Raw genomic sequence first — 11695 nt, 5'->3', positions numbered from 1 at the left:
CACACTTTTGAAATAAAATTTTAATTTAATTTTGGAGACTCGTACTTGTGATCAAGAGGATGTTATAGGTAGCATCTTGTGAACTTGTTAGCAAAACAAAAAACAAGTAGGGAGGAAAAAAGGTGGGAGTGTAATTAGAACTAGAAAAAGACACTTGAATGAATATCTCTCACAGAGAATTCTAAACAGTATTATAGAATTGTGCTGCCAGCCAGAACATAGTTTCAAAATCTGAAATGTGCACATTAGTTTTGAAACCCCAAACCATATCCACATCTTCCTGAAATGAAGTAGTTTCATAACTCCCAAGCAGTATTAATATACATAGAATGATTCAGCCAGAAGAAGGTAAGATTTGGCTGTAGTGGAGATCACCAAAATGCTGGTGTTTTACTTTTATTTCCAGCAGGAAAGTGCAGGATGGAGGATTAATGTCACATAAGTGGCAAGCGTAAGTTTTTTTTGGGGGGTGGGTGGGAGGTGCCTACCCAATGTTTAAGTGCCTTATTTTTTTTCAACTATATTGAATATTTAGTGAACATTCCCAGTATTCATCTATATGACACCAAGATGAAGCCATAAAATCACAGAAGCAATACAAGCAATTAAAATAAAAGAGGGTGGAGAATTCATAGACCTGATGGGACCAGGGTTGACCATCCATGAATTACACAGATCCATAAATATCTATTGCTGTGACTTTTTTTTTCCTTAAAAGTATTCCTTGTTATTTGGAAAAACGACAAGGAAGCAACAGTTAAATATCTACTATATCTAATAGTTGACTTCATCTAAATTTTTGAATGTGTATTTATATTATGATGTTTCTTATTACCCATCTAGGTACCAACTTATTTTATACTGCTGTTCATGAATTTGGCCATTCCCTTGGACTATTCCATTCTCAGGATCCTAATGCTGTGATGTACCCAATGTATAAGAAGCCTGAGGCAAATCAACAGATTCTATCTCAGGATGATATTAAAGGCATCCAGTATCTCTATGGTAATTTACAAATGCATATAATCTAAAATATTGTAACATTTGTGAACTGAGAAAGAATTAAGCTCAGACTCAGATATCTCAAATGTCTGCATCTTTTAAGTCTGATCAGCATGTAGATAATGAAGCATCAGCTTTTCCCCAGCCTAAGATGATTCTGAACTTTATGCAAAACTTTATGCATATTGTATGCTTAATCAACAGGGAAGGATTTTTTTTCCCCACTGCTACTTTTATGCATCTGATGTTCTTTTTAGGAGCATCATCAAATCCATCTCAAGACCCAGTAGAAGAGGATGAACCAAGTAAACCCAACAGCCCAGGCAAACCAGTATTACCATCTGCTTGCAATCCTGGCTTGACATTTGATGCTGTGACCACTTTTCGGGGAGAAATAATGTTTTTCTGGAATAAGTAAGGCCTGTAATTTTCAACCAGAATCATTATCTTCTCTCTCTCTCTCTCTCTCTCTCTCTCTCTCTCTCTCTCTCTCTCTCTCTCTCTCTCTCTCTCTCTCCTTTTCTGGTAGATATCAACTCCTATCATTGCAAATGAGAAAGGTGTTATAGGAATTGAAGTCCTATGAGGAGAAGGGCGGGGTACAAATTAAATTATTATTATTATTATTATTATTATTATTATTATTATTATTATTATTATTATCTATCTATCTATCTATCTATCTCTCTCTCTCTCTCTCTCTCNCACACTTTTGAAATAAAATTTTAATTTAATTTTGGAGACTCGTACTTGTGATCAAGAGGATGTTATAGGTAGCATCTTGTGAACTTGTTAGCAAAACAAAAAACAAGTAGGGAGGAAAAAAGGTGGGAGTGTAATTAGAACTAGAAAAAGACACTTGAATGAATATCTCTCACAGAGAATTCTAAACAGTATTATAGAACTGTGCTGCCAGCCAGAACATAGTTTCAAAATCTGAAATGTGCACATTAGTTTTGAAACCCCAAACCATATCCACATCTTCCTGAAATGAAGTAGTTTCATAACTCCCAAGCAGTATTAATATACATAGAATGATTCAGCCAGAAGAAGGCAAGATTTGGCTGTAGTGGAGATCACCAAAATGCTGGTGTTTTACTTTTATTTCCAGCAGGAAAGTGCAGGATGGAGGATTAATGTCACATAAGTGGCAAGCGCAAGTTTTTTTTGGGGGGTGGGTGGGAGGTGCCTACTCAATGTTTAAGTGCCTTATTTTTTTTTCAACTATATTGAATATTTAGTGAACATTCCCAGTATTCATCTATATGACACCAAGATGAAGCCATAAAATCACAGAAGCAATACAAGCAATCAAAATAAAAGAGGGTGGAGAATTCATAGACCTGATGGGACCAGGGTTGACCATCCATGAATTACACAGATCCATAAATATCTATTGCTGTGACTTTTTTTCCCTTAAAAGTATTCCTTGTTATTTGGAAAAACGACAAGGAAGCAACAGTTAAATATCTACTATATCTAATAGTTGACTGCATCTAAGATTTTGAATGTGTATTTATATTATGATGTTTCTTATTACCCATCTAGGTACCAACTTATTTTATACTGCTGTTCATGAATTTGGCCATTCCCTTGGACTCTTCCATTCTCAGGATCCTAATGCTGTGATGTACCCAATGTATAAGAAGCCTGAGGCAAATCAACAGATTCTATCTCAGGATGATATTAAAGGCATCCAGTATCTCTATGGTAATTTACAAATGCATATAATCTAAAATATTGTAACGTTTGTGAACTGAGAAAGAATTAAGCTCAGACTCAGATATCTCAAATGTCTGCATCTTTTAAGTCTGATCAGCATGTAGATAATGAAGCACCAGCTTTTCCCCAGCCTAAGATGATTCTGGACTTTATGCAAAACTTTATGCATATTGTATGCTTAATCAACAGGGAAGGATTTTTTTTCCCCACTGCTACTTTTATGCATCTGATGTTCTTTTTAGGAGCATCATCAAATCCATCTCAAGACCCAGTGGAAGAGGATGAACCAAGTAAACCCAACAGCCCAGGCAAACCAGTATTACCATCTGCTTGCAATCCTGGCTTGACATTTGATGCTGTGACCACTTTTCGGGGAGAAATAATGTTTTTCTGGAATAGGTAAGGCCTGTAATTTTCAACCAGAATCATTATCTTCTCTCTCTCTCTCTCTCTCTCTCTCTCTCTCTCTCTCTCTCTCTCTCTCTCTCTCTCTCTCTCTCTCTCTCTCTCTCTCACACACACACACACACACACACACACACACGCAAACAATAATGCTAAAAAATGACAACAAAGTTTGCAAGTTGTGGTTACATGACCACAGACTTTGCAACCGGTGGTAAATCCAAGCTGATTGCCAAATGTGATCACATGACTGTGGGGGGGAAGGCAGTCCTAATTTAAAGGACGGGTTATAAGTCCCAAAAGTCCTAGCTTTTTTGAAGTCCATCGTAACTTTGAATAGTCATTAAGCAAACAGTGTGTAACTCAAGGGCTCCTGAAATATTTATATATTTTGATCAATTCAAGGCTGTAATCATACTTAATAATCCTACCTTGTGTTTTAATGCAAAAGTTCTATGAAATTATCCTATGGGCTGCGTGCAGCCAGAAGATAACAAGTTACTTTTCCATGATCTGCAGTGTTAAAAATTTAATAATCAATCCTAATATCAAAAAATGCCCTGAATGCCTGATAGCATTAAAAAAGTCTTTCACAGCATCTCATTTCTTTTTTTCCCCTTTTCTAACTCATGTCTCTCTCCAATTAAAGAAAAAAATGCTGTTGCCAAGATTTGAAATTTCAGATATTAAAAGTTATTTTAAAGTGCTTTCAGAGGTGCAGTGCTTTAAAACAAATATGTGTTTTTAATAGATATTTTTGGCGAAAACTTCCCCAGTACAGACAGATTGATTTGAATCTGATTTCTGAATTTTGGTCATTTCTACCATCTGGAGTTGATGCTGTTTCTGAAAATAATGAGAAAGATGAAACTTTTTTTTTTAAAGGTAAGCTATTATTATATATACTAGGGCTCGCCTGTCCTTGTTCTGTATTTGATTCAAAAAAAAATTCTGAATTTTCTTCCAGTATTTTCTTGAAAAACTGGACAAGAAAAGAGCATGCCTATAACTCTTTAAAGCAGCCACTTTTTTCCTGGAATTGTGTGGCAGTCTTCTGCAGCTGCAGGGGACATTTTTTGAAAGATACAGCTGCTTTAAAGAGTTGCGAGCAAGGGCTAAATATCAGTGTTTCTCAACCTGGGCAACTTTAAGATGGATGGACTTCAACTCCCAGAATTCCCCAGCCAGCAAAGCTGGCTGGGGAATTCTGGGAGTTGAAGTCCATCCATCTTAAAGTTGCCCAGGTTGAGAAACACTGGGCTAAGTGCATGACCTCATGTTCTCTGAAGTATCTCTTCAGAGTCAGATCCAAAGTGCTGTAACACAACTGTGAATTCTGGGGTAAAAGTACCAACTTAGCAAAAGAACTGAGCATTTTGTGTTAACTTAGGGAGCAAATAATCTCAGGCAATTAACCAGTCTTGTCTAGGTTGCCAGCCCTGGCAATAGTTTATTTAAATTATAGGCACTTCTTGCAGATTTCCTACTCATTCACTTCTAGCAATCCATTGTATTCATAATCTGCTTGATTACAGGCAACCAATTTTGGGTCGTGAAAGGAGATTATGTACTTCCTGGGTACCCCAAGCCCATTCACAGTCTGGGCTTTCCAAATGATGTCACAAAAATTGATGCTGCAGTTTTCAGTGCAAATGAAAAGAAGACATATTATTTTTCTTCAGACAGATACTGGAGGTATGACATAAAGTCAAATGCAATGCAAAAGAGCTTACAACTGACTTTCAAATGTCTTTGGCAGCATTTATGTTGTCTGCATTTTTAAAGAAAACATGTTAAATGTTAAATCCAGCATACATTTGAGACTCTAGCTAATAACAGTCACTTCCTTGCCTGTATATTGGATAGTTAATAATAATAATAATAAAGTTGGAAGGGACCTTGGAGGTCATCTAGTCCAACCCCCTGCTCAGGCAGGAAACCCTATACCATTTCAGACAAATGGCTGTCCAATCTCTTCTTTAAAAACTTCTAATGTTGGAGCATTCACCACTTCTGGAGGCAGGTTGTTCCACTGGTTAATTGTTCTGTCAGGAAGTTTCTCCTTAGTTCTAAGTTGCTTCTCTCCTTGATCAGTTTCCACCCATTGCTTCTTGTCCTGCCTTCAGGTGCTTTGGAGAATAGCTTGACTCCCTCTTCTCTGTGGCAGCCCCTGAGATATTGGAACACTGCTATCATGTCATCCCTAGTCCTTCTCTTCATTAAACTAGACATACCCAATTCCAGCAACCGTTCCTTATTTCCACCCCCAAAAAAGTAATTCATAAAAACAATGCAGACCATTCGTATGCATACCTCATTTTATTGACAAGTGGCAACATGTTGCACTGCATTATATATTTAAAATAGTATGGCATTATTTCATTTCCAAATTGATTAGTGCCCTCTAATGGTAGCCACATATATTATTTCATTACTGGATAGAAAATTTTATTCCTTTCCGAAAGCAATTACTGTAGAGCTGGATTTGAGGAATGAAAACTAAGTTGAATTACAATACTTTTTATGTCTATAAGTGCATTTACTGATTAAGCCAATAAGGACAAAACCTCAAGTACTATATTTTAGACTTCAACTCTAATATATAAATAATACAGATTAGTAATAGCGTCAACCTTGAATACAGAAGGTCCCAATTTTAATTTCTGGCATATCCAGACAGAGTGGAAAAGACTCTGGTCTTAGTCGAGAAAGCCTCTGTCAGAGTATTGTTGGCTTTCCTTGGCTGTTCAATGATCCAGCTCAGCTGGAAACAGCTTCCAATTTTCTTTCAACAAAGTAGTTTATAAGTTTCCATTGTGAAAGAAAACTTGGCTCCAAAGGAGCCTGTAGGAGATTACCAGGCTGAGCCCACGGCAGGGGTCAAGCATATCATTAGTCTTGAGTCTCTTCACACCTACAAGAGATTTAAGGCCAACCTTCCTTGAATTCCATTGACTTAATAGAATAGAATAGAATAGAATAGAATAGAATAGAATAGAATAGAATAGAATAGAATAGAATAGAATAGAATAGAATAGAATATCTTTATTGTCACTGTGTAACTCACAACGAAATTAAGTTCTACTTAATTTATCTACCCCCAATTTACTTTGACTGGTAGCAGTTCAGATTCTTGTAGGAAATGTATCATGCAATAAATCTGTATCAATTTGAACTAACTTGGCTCCTGATTTCCTGCTCTTGACAGAATCTCTAGTGTCCACTAACAAAAATCTAATTTCCACATTTTCCACATAATGATTTTCAGCACTATTTTTTGCTCAGATTTTAATCTTGAGTATTGTGTTTAGATCTGCAGTGTCACTGGTTAAAAGGGATGCAGAGAAACTTAAATATGTTCAGAAAAGGGCAACAAGGGTCATCTAGGGACTAGAAACTAAGTCCTGTAATGGGACAATTAAGGAATGGAAAATATGTAGACTTGTGAAATCTGAGAAGGAATATGAGAGTATTCTTCAAAATACCTAAAAGGATGTCACACACAAGGTCAAGGAAGACCTGTTCTCTCTTGTTCCAGAGCGCAGGACATGGCACGGTAGATATAAATTACAGGAAGACATTCCAAATGAATGTTAGAAAAACTTCCCAACAGCACTGTAACAGTGAAAATATTATGCAAAGAGGTGGTGCCTTCCCTCCATTTCAGGTAGAAGCTTTCTGCCTGGGATACCTCTGTCACCTTTCACCATGAGATGAGGGACATTTAAATTTTATTTGATAAATAAACAAATACTTTAATTTAGATTTCTTTTCTGAGTGTTGAACTTGGAGGCCTAAATAATTTCTTCCAAAACTATGATTCTAATTCCAATTTTGCTTTGGCTTAAGTTTGTTCCTTTTTCTTTCCTTTTCTAAGTTATGATGAAAACAGCCAGACCATGAACAGGAAACCCCAAAGGATCCAAGATGGCTTCCCAGGTATCACAGGCAAGGTTGATGCTGTCTTCCACTACAATGGTAAGGAACAACTCTTAAAAGACCTGAGTAGGGATTTTTTTACCAACACTGCTTTCTTTTTAAGGAAACATAAACAAGGACAATTGACTTGAGAATGATTTGGACAAAGGTCCATAATCAGAAGCTCTGAAGGGCTTAATGAGTTAGCTATGTCCTCCAGGATTCCTACATGAGGGTATTTTTTTAAAAAAAGGATATATTAGAGAAACTGTAATTAATCTTTGTTTGTATATTACAATTTATAGGCCATTCCAGTCAGAACAAATCTTGAGTGGCCAATTTAATACATGCAATTCTAATTGTATAAAATTTAATTCACTTTTAGTTTAAAATTTATATTTGTCCGCTGATTTCAATGCAACCCACTCTTTGCTCACTAAAGAATTGTGCCCCCCACCCTAGTTTAGATGAGTAACACAAATCTTAATCCTTTCCATCAATTCTCTCTCAATTTTATTGCTTGGAAAATGTAGACAGAATCTGCCAGAAAAATCATTTCAGGCAAGTGTGTTGCATTTCCGCTGCATTTCTATATTTGCTAAATTTATAATTAATGTGCCCCCTGATAAGTATTTTTCCATTTGTTGAAACTGTACATTATATTCATGTATATTTGCTTTCCTTCCCCTTTGTAGATGTATTGTATTTCTTTAAGGGAACACATCAATATGAATTTGATCCTAACACCAGAAGAGTTACTCGGATCCTGAAGGCCAACAGCTGGTTTTCATGCTGAGAAGATAAAGAAAAAAACTATTGAAACATAACTGGCTACTTTACATTGACTGTAATCCAGCATTGTNGAATGAATGGTGAAGATGGCAGAATTAACAGAGATGACAAAATTGATTTGTCTGATTAGAGAAAGACAAAAACCACATTTATTAGTGACAGGAAATCCCTCATGGACTTTTTCTGAAAAAAAAATGTGATTTATGGTTTAGAGGATCAGAAAGAGTAGATTTTGGAAAGAAGGAAATTATGTTGTTCACCTTTAGAGAGAGGGGGGGTGTAAAATATAAATCTACTAATAATTGTTATTTCCAGAAACTGCTTCTTTATAACTTTTAGTTTCCTTTCTTTTTCTTCTCTACTTCTTTCTTTGAACCTTTTCACTTACTATTTTTCTTTCCTTTTTTTCTTTTAAACTTTGTATTGTTCTTATTTTCTTAATTTTAAAAAAAATAAAAATTACATATATAAAAAGAACTCAGCCATCCTGTCATCAATTCATCTTATGTAGGGATGATAAATCAATTGTGCTGAAAGACCAGGTTCTGCTAAATTGTCCTGACAAATTTTTAAATGGTTTAACGAAGAGAAGGATGAGGGGGACATGATAGCAGTGTTCCAATATCTCAGGGGCTGCCACAAAGAAGAGGGAGTCAGGCTGTTTTCCAAAGCGCCTGAAGGCAGGACAAGAAGCAACGGATGGAAACTAATAAAGGAGAGAAGCAACCTAGAACTAAGAAGAAACTTCCTGACAGAACAATTAACCAGTGGAACAACCTGCCTCCAGAAGTGGTGAATGCTCCAACACTGGAAGTTTTTAAGAAGAGACTGGACAGCCATTTGTCTGAAATGGTATAGGGTTTCCTGCCTGAGCAGGGGGCTGGATTAGATGACCTCCAAGGTCCCTTCCAACTTCTTCTTCTTCTTCATCATCATCATCATCATCATCATCATCATCATCATCATCATCATTATTATTCCTACATGCAGTTCAGACAGGGGATTGCAATAAAAAAGGCACAGTGGTGGATGCCACTGTATGATTTGGGATGACAACTATCATTTTATTACAAGTAAAAAAAAAAAAGATAGGGCTTCAATGGAGCCATGACCATGCACTTCACTTTTTTGACGCTCCATGGATATCTTTACCCACTGTTATCTGAAGAAATGAAAGTGTTCATGCTACACACAGGCATTTAGCCAGTGGTGGGATTCAAATATGTGAACAACCGGTTCTCTGTGTGGATACCACTTCTGGAAGTCCATTCTGGGCCTGGGCAACAAAAAATTAGCTACTGGTTCAGCCAAACTGGTGTGAACTGGCTGAATCCCACCACTGCATTTAGCTATCTGTACAATCAAATGGCACCCATTCATATCCTTCCCAGCCTCACAGAAAGACTAACTTAATAATTCTGCCATGTCTGGCAGAAAATCTGGTAGATGTTCTTCTCATCCATTACACAATAAGATAAATAAATAAGAAGATACTTTGCTGCCCTTTTAAGACATCCAAATTTGACTGTTTGAATAGGCTACCTCAGTGTTTCTCAATCTTGACACTTGAAGAGGTATGAACTTCAACTCCTAGAATTCCCCAGTCAGCATGAACTGACTGACACTTCTTCAAGTGGCCAAGGTTGAGAACCATTGGGCTACCTCATTCTGCCTAATGGAAAGCCTATCTCTCTTAACAAAAGGTTTATTATATCCATAGATGTAAGTGAAAAGCGGATTAGGAGAAAAGCTTTTACATCCAGTGGTATATAAAAACTTCAGGGACCACACAAGTGATCAATATGGAGTGTCTATTACAGTATGCATAATATTATAAAGTTAGATTATAGATTGGTTTTGTAATCTCTGGAAACTCCTAAAATAGCTGGAAAGGACCCAAAGTATTTCTTCTAAAACTTATCACCCAAGATACAGCTCCAAAACAAATAAATCCATTTGGTCATGGTAATAAAACTCTTCCAGGCATGCATTGTCACATATATTGCAATACAACAGGGAGAAAACATTGTATAAATCTTTTGGCGCTTGAAGTTCATTATTCCATTTTTAATGGAGTTCCACCAATACTGAGCCGTACTTTTAGCATGTCACAGTTGTTTAGCACTAAACAGTTGTTTCTTTGTATATCCTTTTTTTTTAAATGACAGAATTATAGAGTTGAAAGAGAAGTCTTCAAAGCCAACCCCCTCCTCAAGCAGGAGACTCTATATACCACAGGTGTCAAACTTGATCACATCACGTGATTTATTGTGATGTATCTTGACAGGTTTTGTCTTTGCAGAGCTGCGGTGGGCATGGCCTGCGCATGACACATCCGGCCCATGAGCTGCCAGTTTGACGCCCTTGCTCTATACCATTCCAGACAAGTGGCTGTCCAGTCTTTTCTTAAAAATCTTCAGTGATGGAGCACTTATAGCTTCTGGAGGCAAGCCTTCCCATTGATTAATTATCCTCACTGTCAGGAAATTTCTCCTTAATTCTAGGTTAGATCTCCAATGATCTTCCACCATTACTCAGATGCTATGGAAAGTAGGTCAACCCCTCTTCTGTGTGACAGCCCCTCAAATATTGGAACCTTGCTATCATGTCACTCCTAGTCTTTCTCTTTATTAAACTAGACATACCCAGTTCTTGCAACCATTCATCATAAGTTTTAGCCTTTAGACCCCTACTCATCTTTGTTGCTCTTCTCTGCACTCTTTCCATAGCCTCAACATTTTTGTGTATCATGGTGACCAAAACTGGATGCAGTATTCTAAGCATGGCCTTACCAATTCAATTCAACTTGATTATTCAACAATAAAGTACATTTTGGTGCGATATTTATGGTGAGAAAGAGAAATTTAGTGGAAACACCTATAATGTGATTTGAAGTATCTGAAACTTTTCTGCTATATCCATGCAGGAATATACTCATGTTTATTTACAGAAAGATAGAGATTGGTTGGGTATTAGAAGAAAATTCTTGAAAGGAACAATTCCACAATGCAGCCATTTGGATGGCTCTCCGAACCAAGCCATAATTTCATCTAAATTGTGTTTGCATGACATCACAACAGAAATACAAAAGAGTTTTCATTATGACCCCATGAAACACATTTGATCATGTGTCTCCTTTTCCCAAACACCCAGTAGTAAATATCTGGATTGGAGATCCTTTCCACACTTGAGCGACTGAAGCCAAGAGAGGTCAAATAACAGTGAGGAATTGCTGGATTTCCTGGATTAAGTTGAAGATTGAAATTAATTGTTTACAGTATTCTTTCCAGTTGTAGGATTGTATTATCTTTCACTAACAAATACATTAATTACATTATTGTTGCAATACCAAATGAGGAAAGCATGATAGATAAAAAAATTGATCTGTAAAGATGGATAGTGAGATGGCCAAAATTTGGTGGAAAGATAGCTTAAACATTAAATTTATATTTTGTCTTTTTTACTGTTCATGAAAACTGAGAAACACCCGAAGCTACTTTACACTAGCTATATTCACACAACATTTAAATCAGGTTAGGACAACATGCCAAATTTGATCAGTATTAACCTGAGATAGATTTTATATGGTGTAGCACATTACGAGCGTTCATTTGATTAGTTTACAATTTAATGTGTCATGCAGCACCAAAAAATGGATTTTAGATTTAGATTTAGATTTTATTAAATTTATACCCCGCCCTTCTCCCGGAGGACTCAGGGCGGCTTACAGCCAGTTTAAAACAATGATACAATACAAAATTTAAAAAGATTAAAAATAACTATTTAAATTTGGCCGCTTCTACTAAAAATTTAATTTAAAACCCCTTTAAAATACCCCTAGGCCAGTCCTGCCTGC

At 36.5% G+C, this 11695-nt stretch overlaps 1 protein-coding gene across 1 annotated transcript in view; it reads left to right on the top strand.

The window, feature by feature from the left end:
* Positions 1-7843, top strand: part of LOC107286365 (stromelysin-2-like) — an 11740-nt gene extending 3897 nt beyond the window's left edge. The window contains exons 5-10 of the mRNA XM_029283918.1: positions 844-1005; positions 1260-1416; positions 3881-4014; positions 4665-4824; positions 7007-7107; positions 7743-7843. Of these exons, the coding sequence (XP_029139751.1) occupies positions 844-1005; positions 1260-1416; positions 3881-4014; positions 4665-4824; positions 7007-7107; positions 7743-7843 (815 nt within the window). The remainder of the gene's footprint in view (positions 1-843; positions 1006-1259; positions 1417-3880; positions 4015-4664; positions 4825-7006; positions 7108-7742) is intronic.
* Positions 7844-11695: the final 3852 nt, after the last annotated feature.

Source organism: Protobothrops mucrosquamatus, unplaced genomic scaffold (genome assembly GCF_001527695.2).
Source record: "Protobothrops mucrosquamatus isolate PMUCROS unplaced genomic scaffold, P.Mucros_1.0 scaffold277, whole genome shotgun sequence".
In the NCBI taxonomy this organism is placed as follows: Eukaryota; Metazoa; Chordata; class Lepidosauria; order Squamata; family Viperidae; genus Protobothrops; species Protobothrops mucrosquamatus.
The sequence above is the reverse complement of the archived record's forward strand: the minus strand, read 5'-3'. Positions and strand labels throughout refer to the sequence as shown.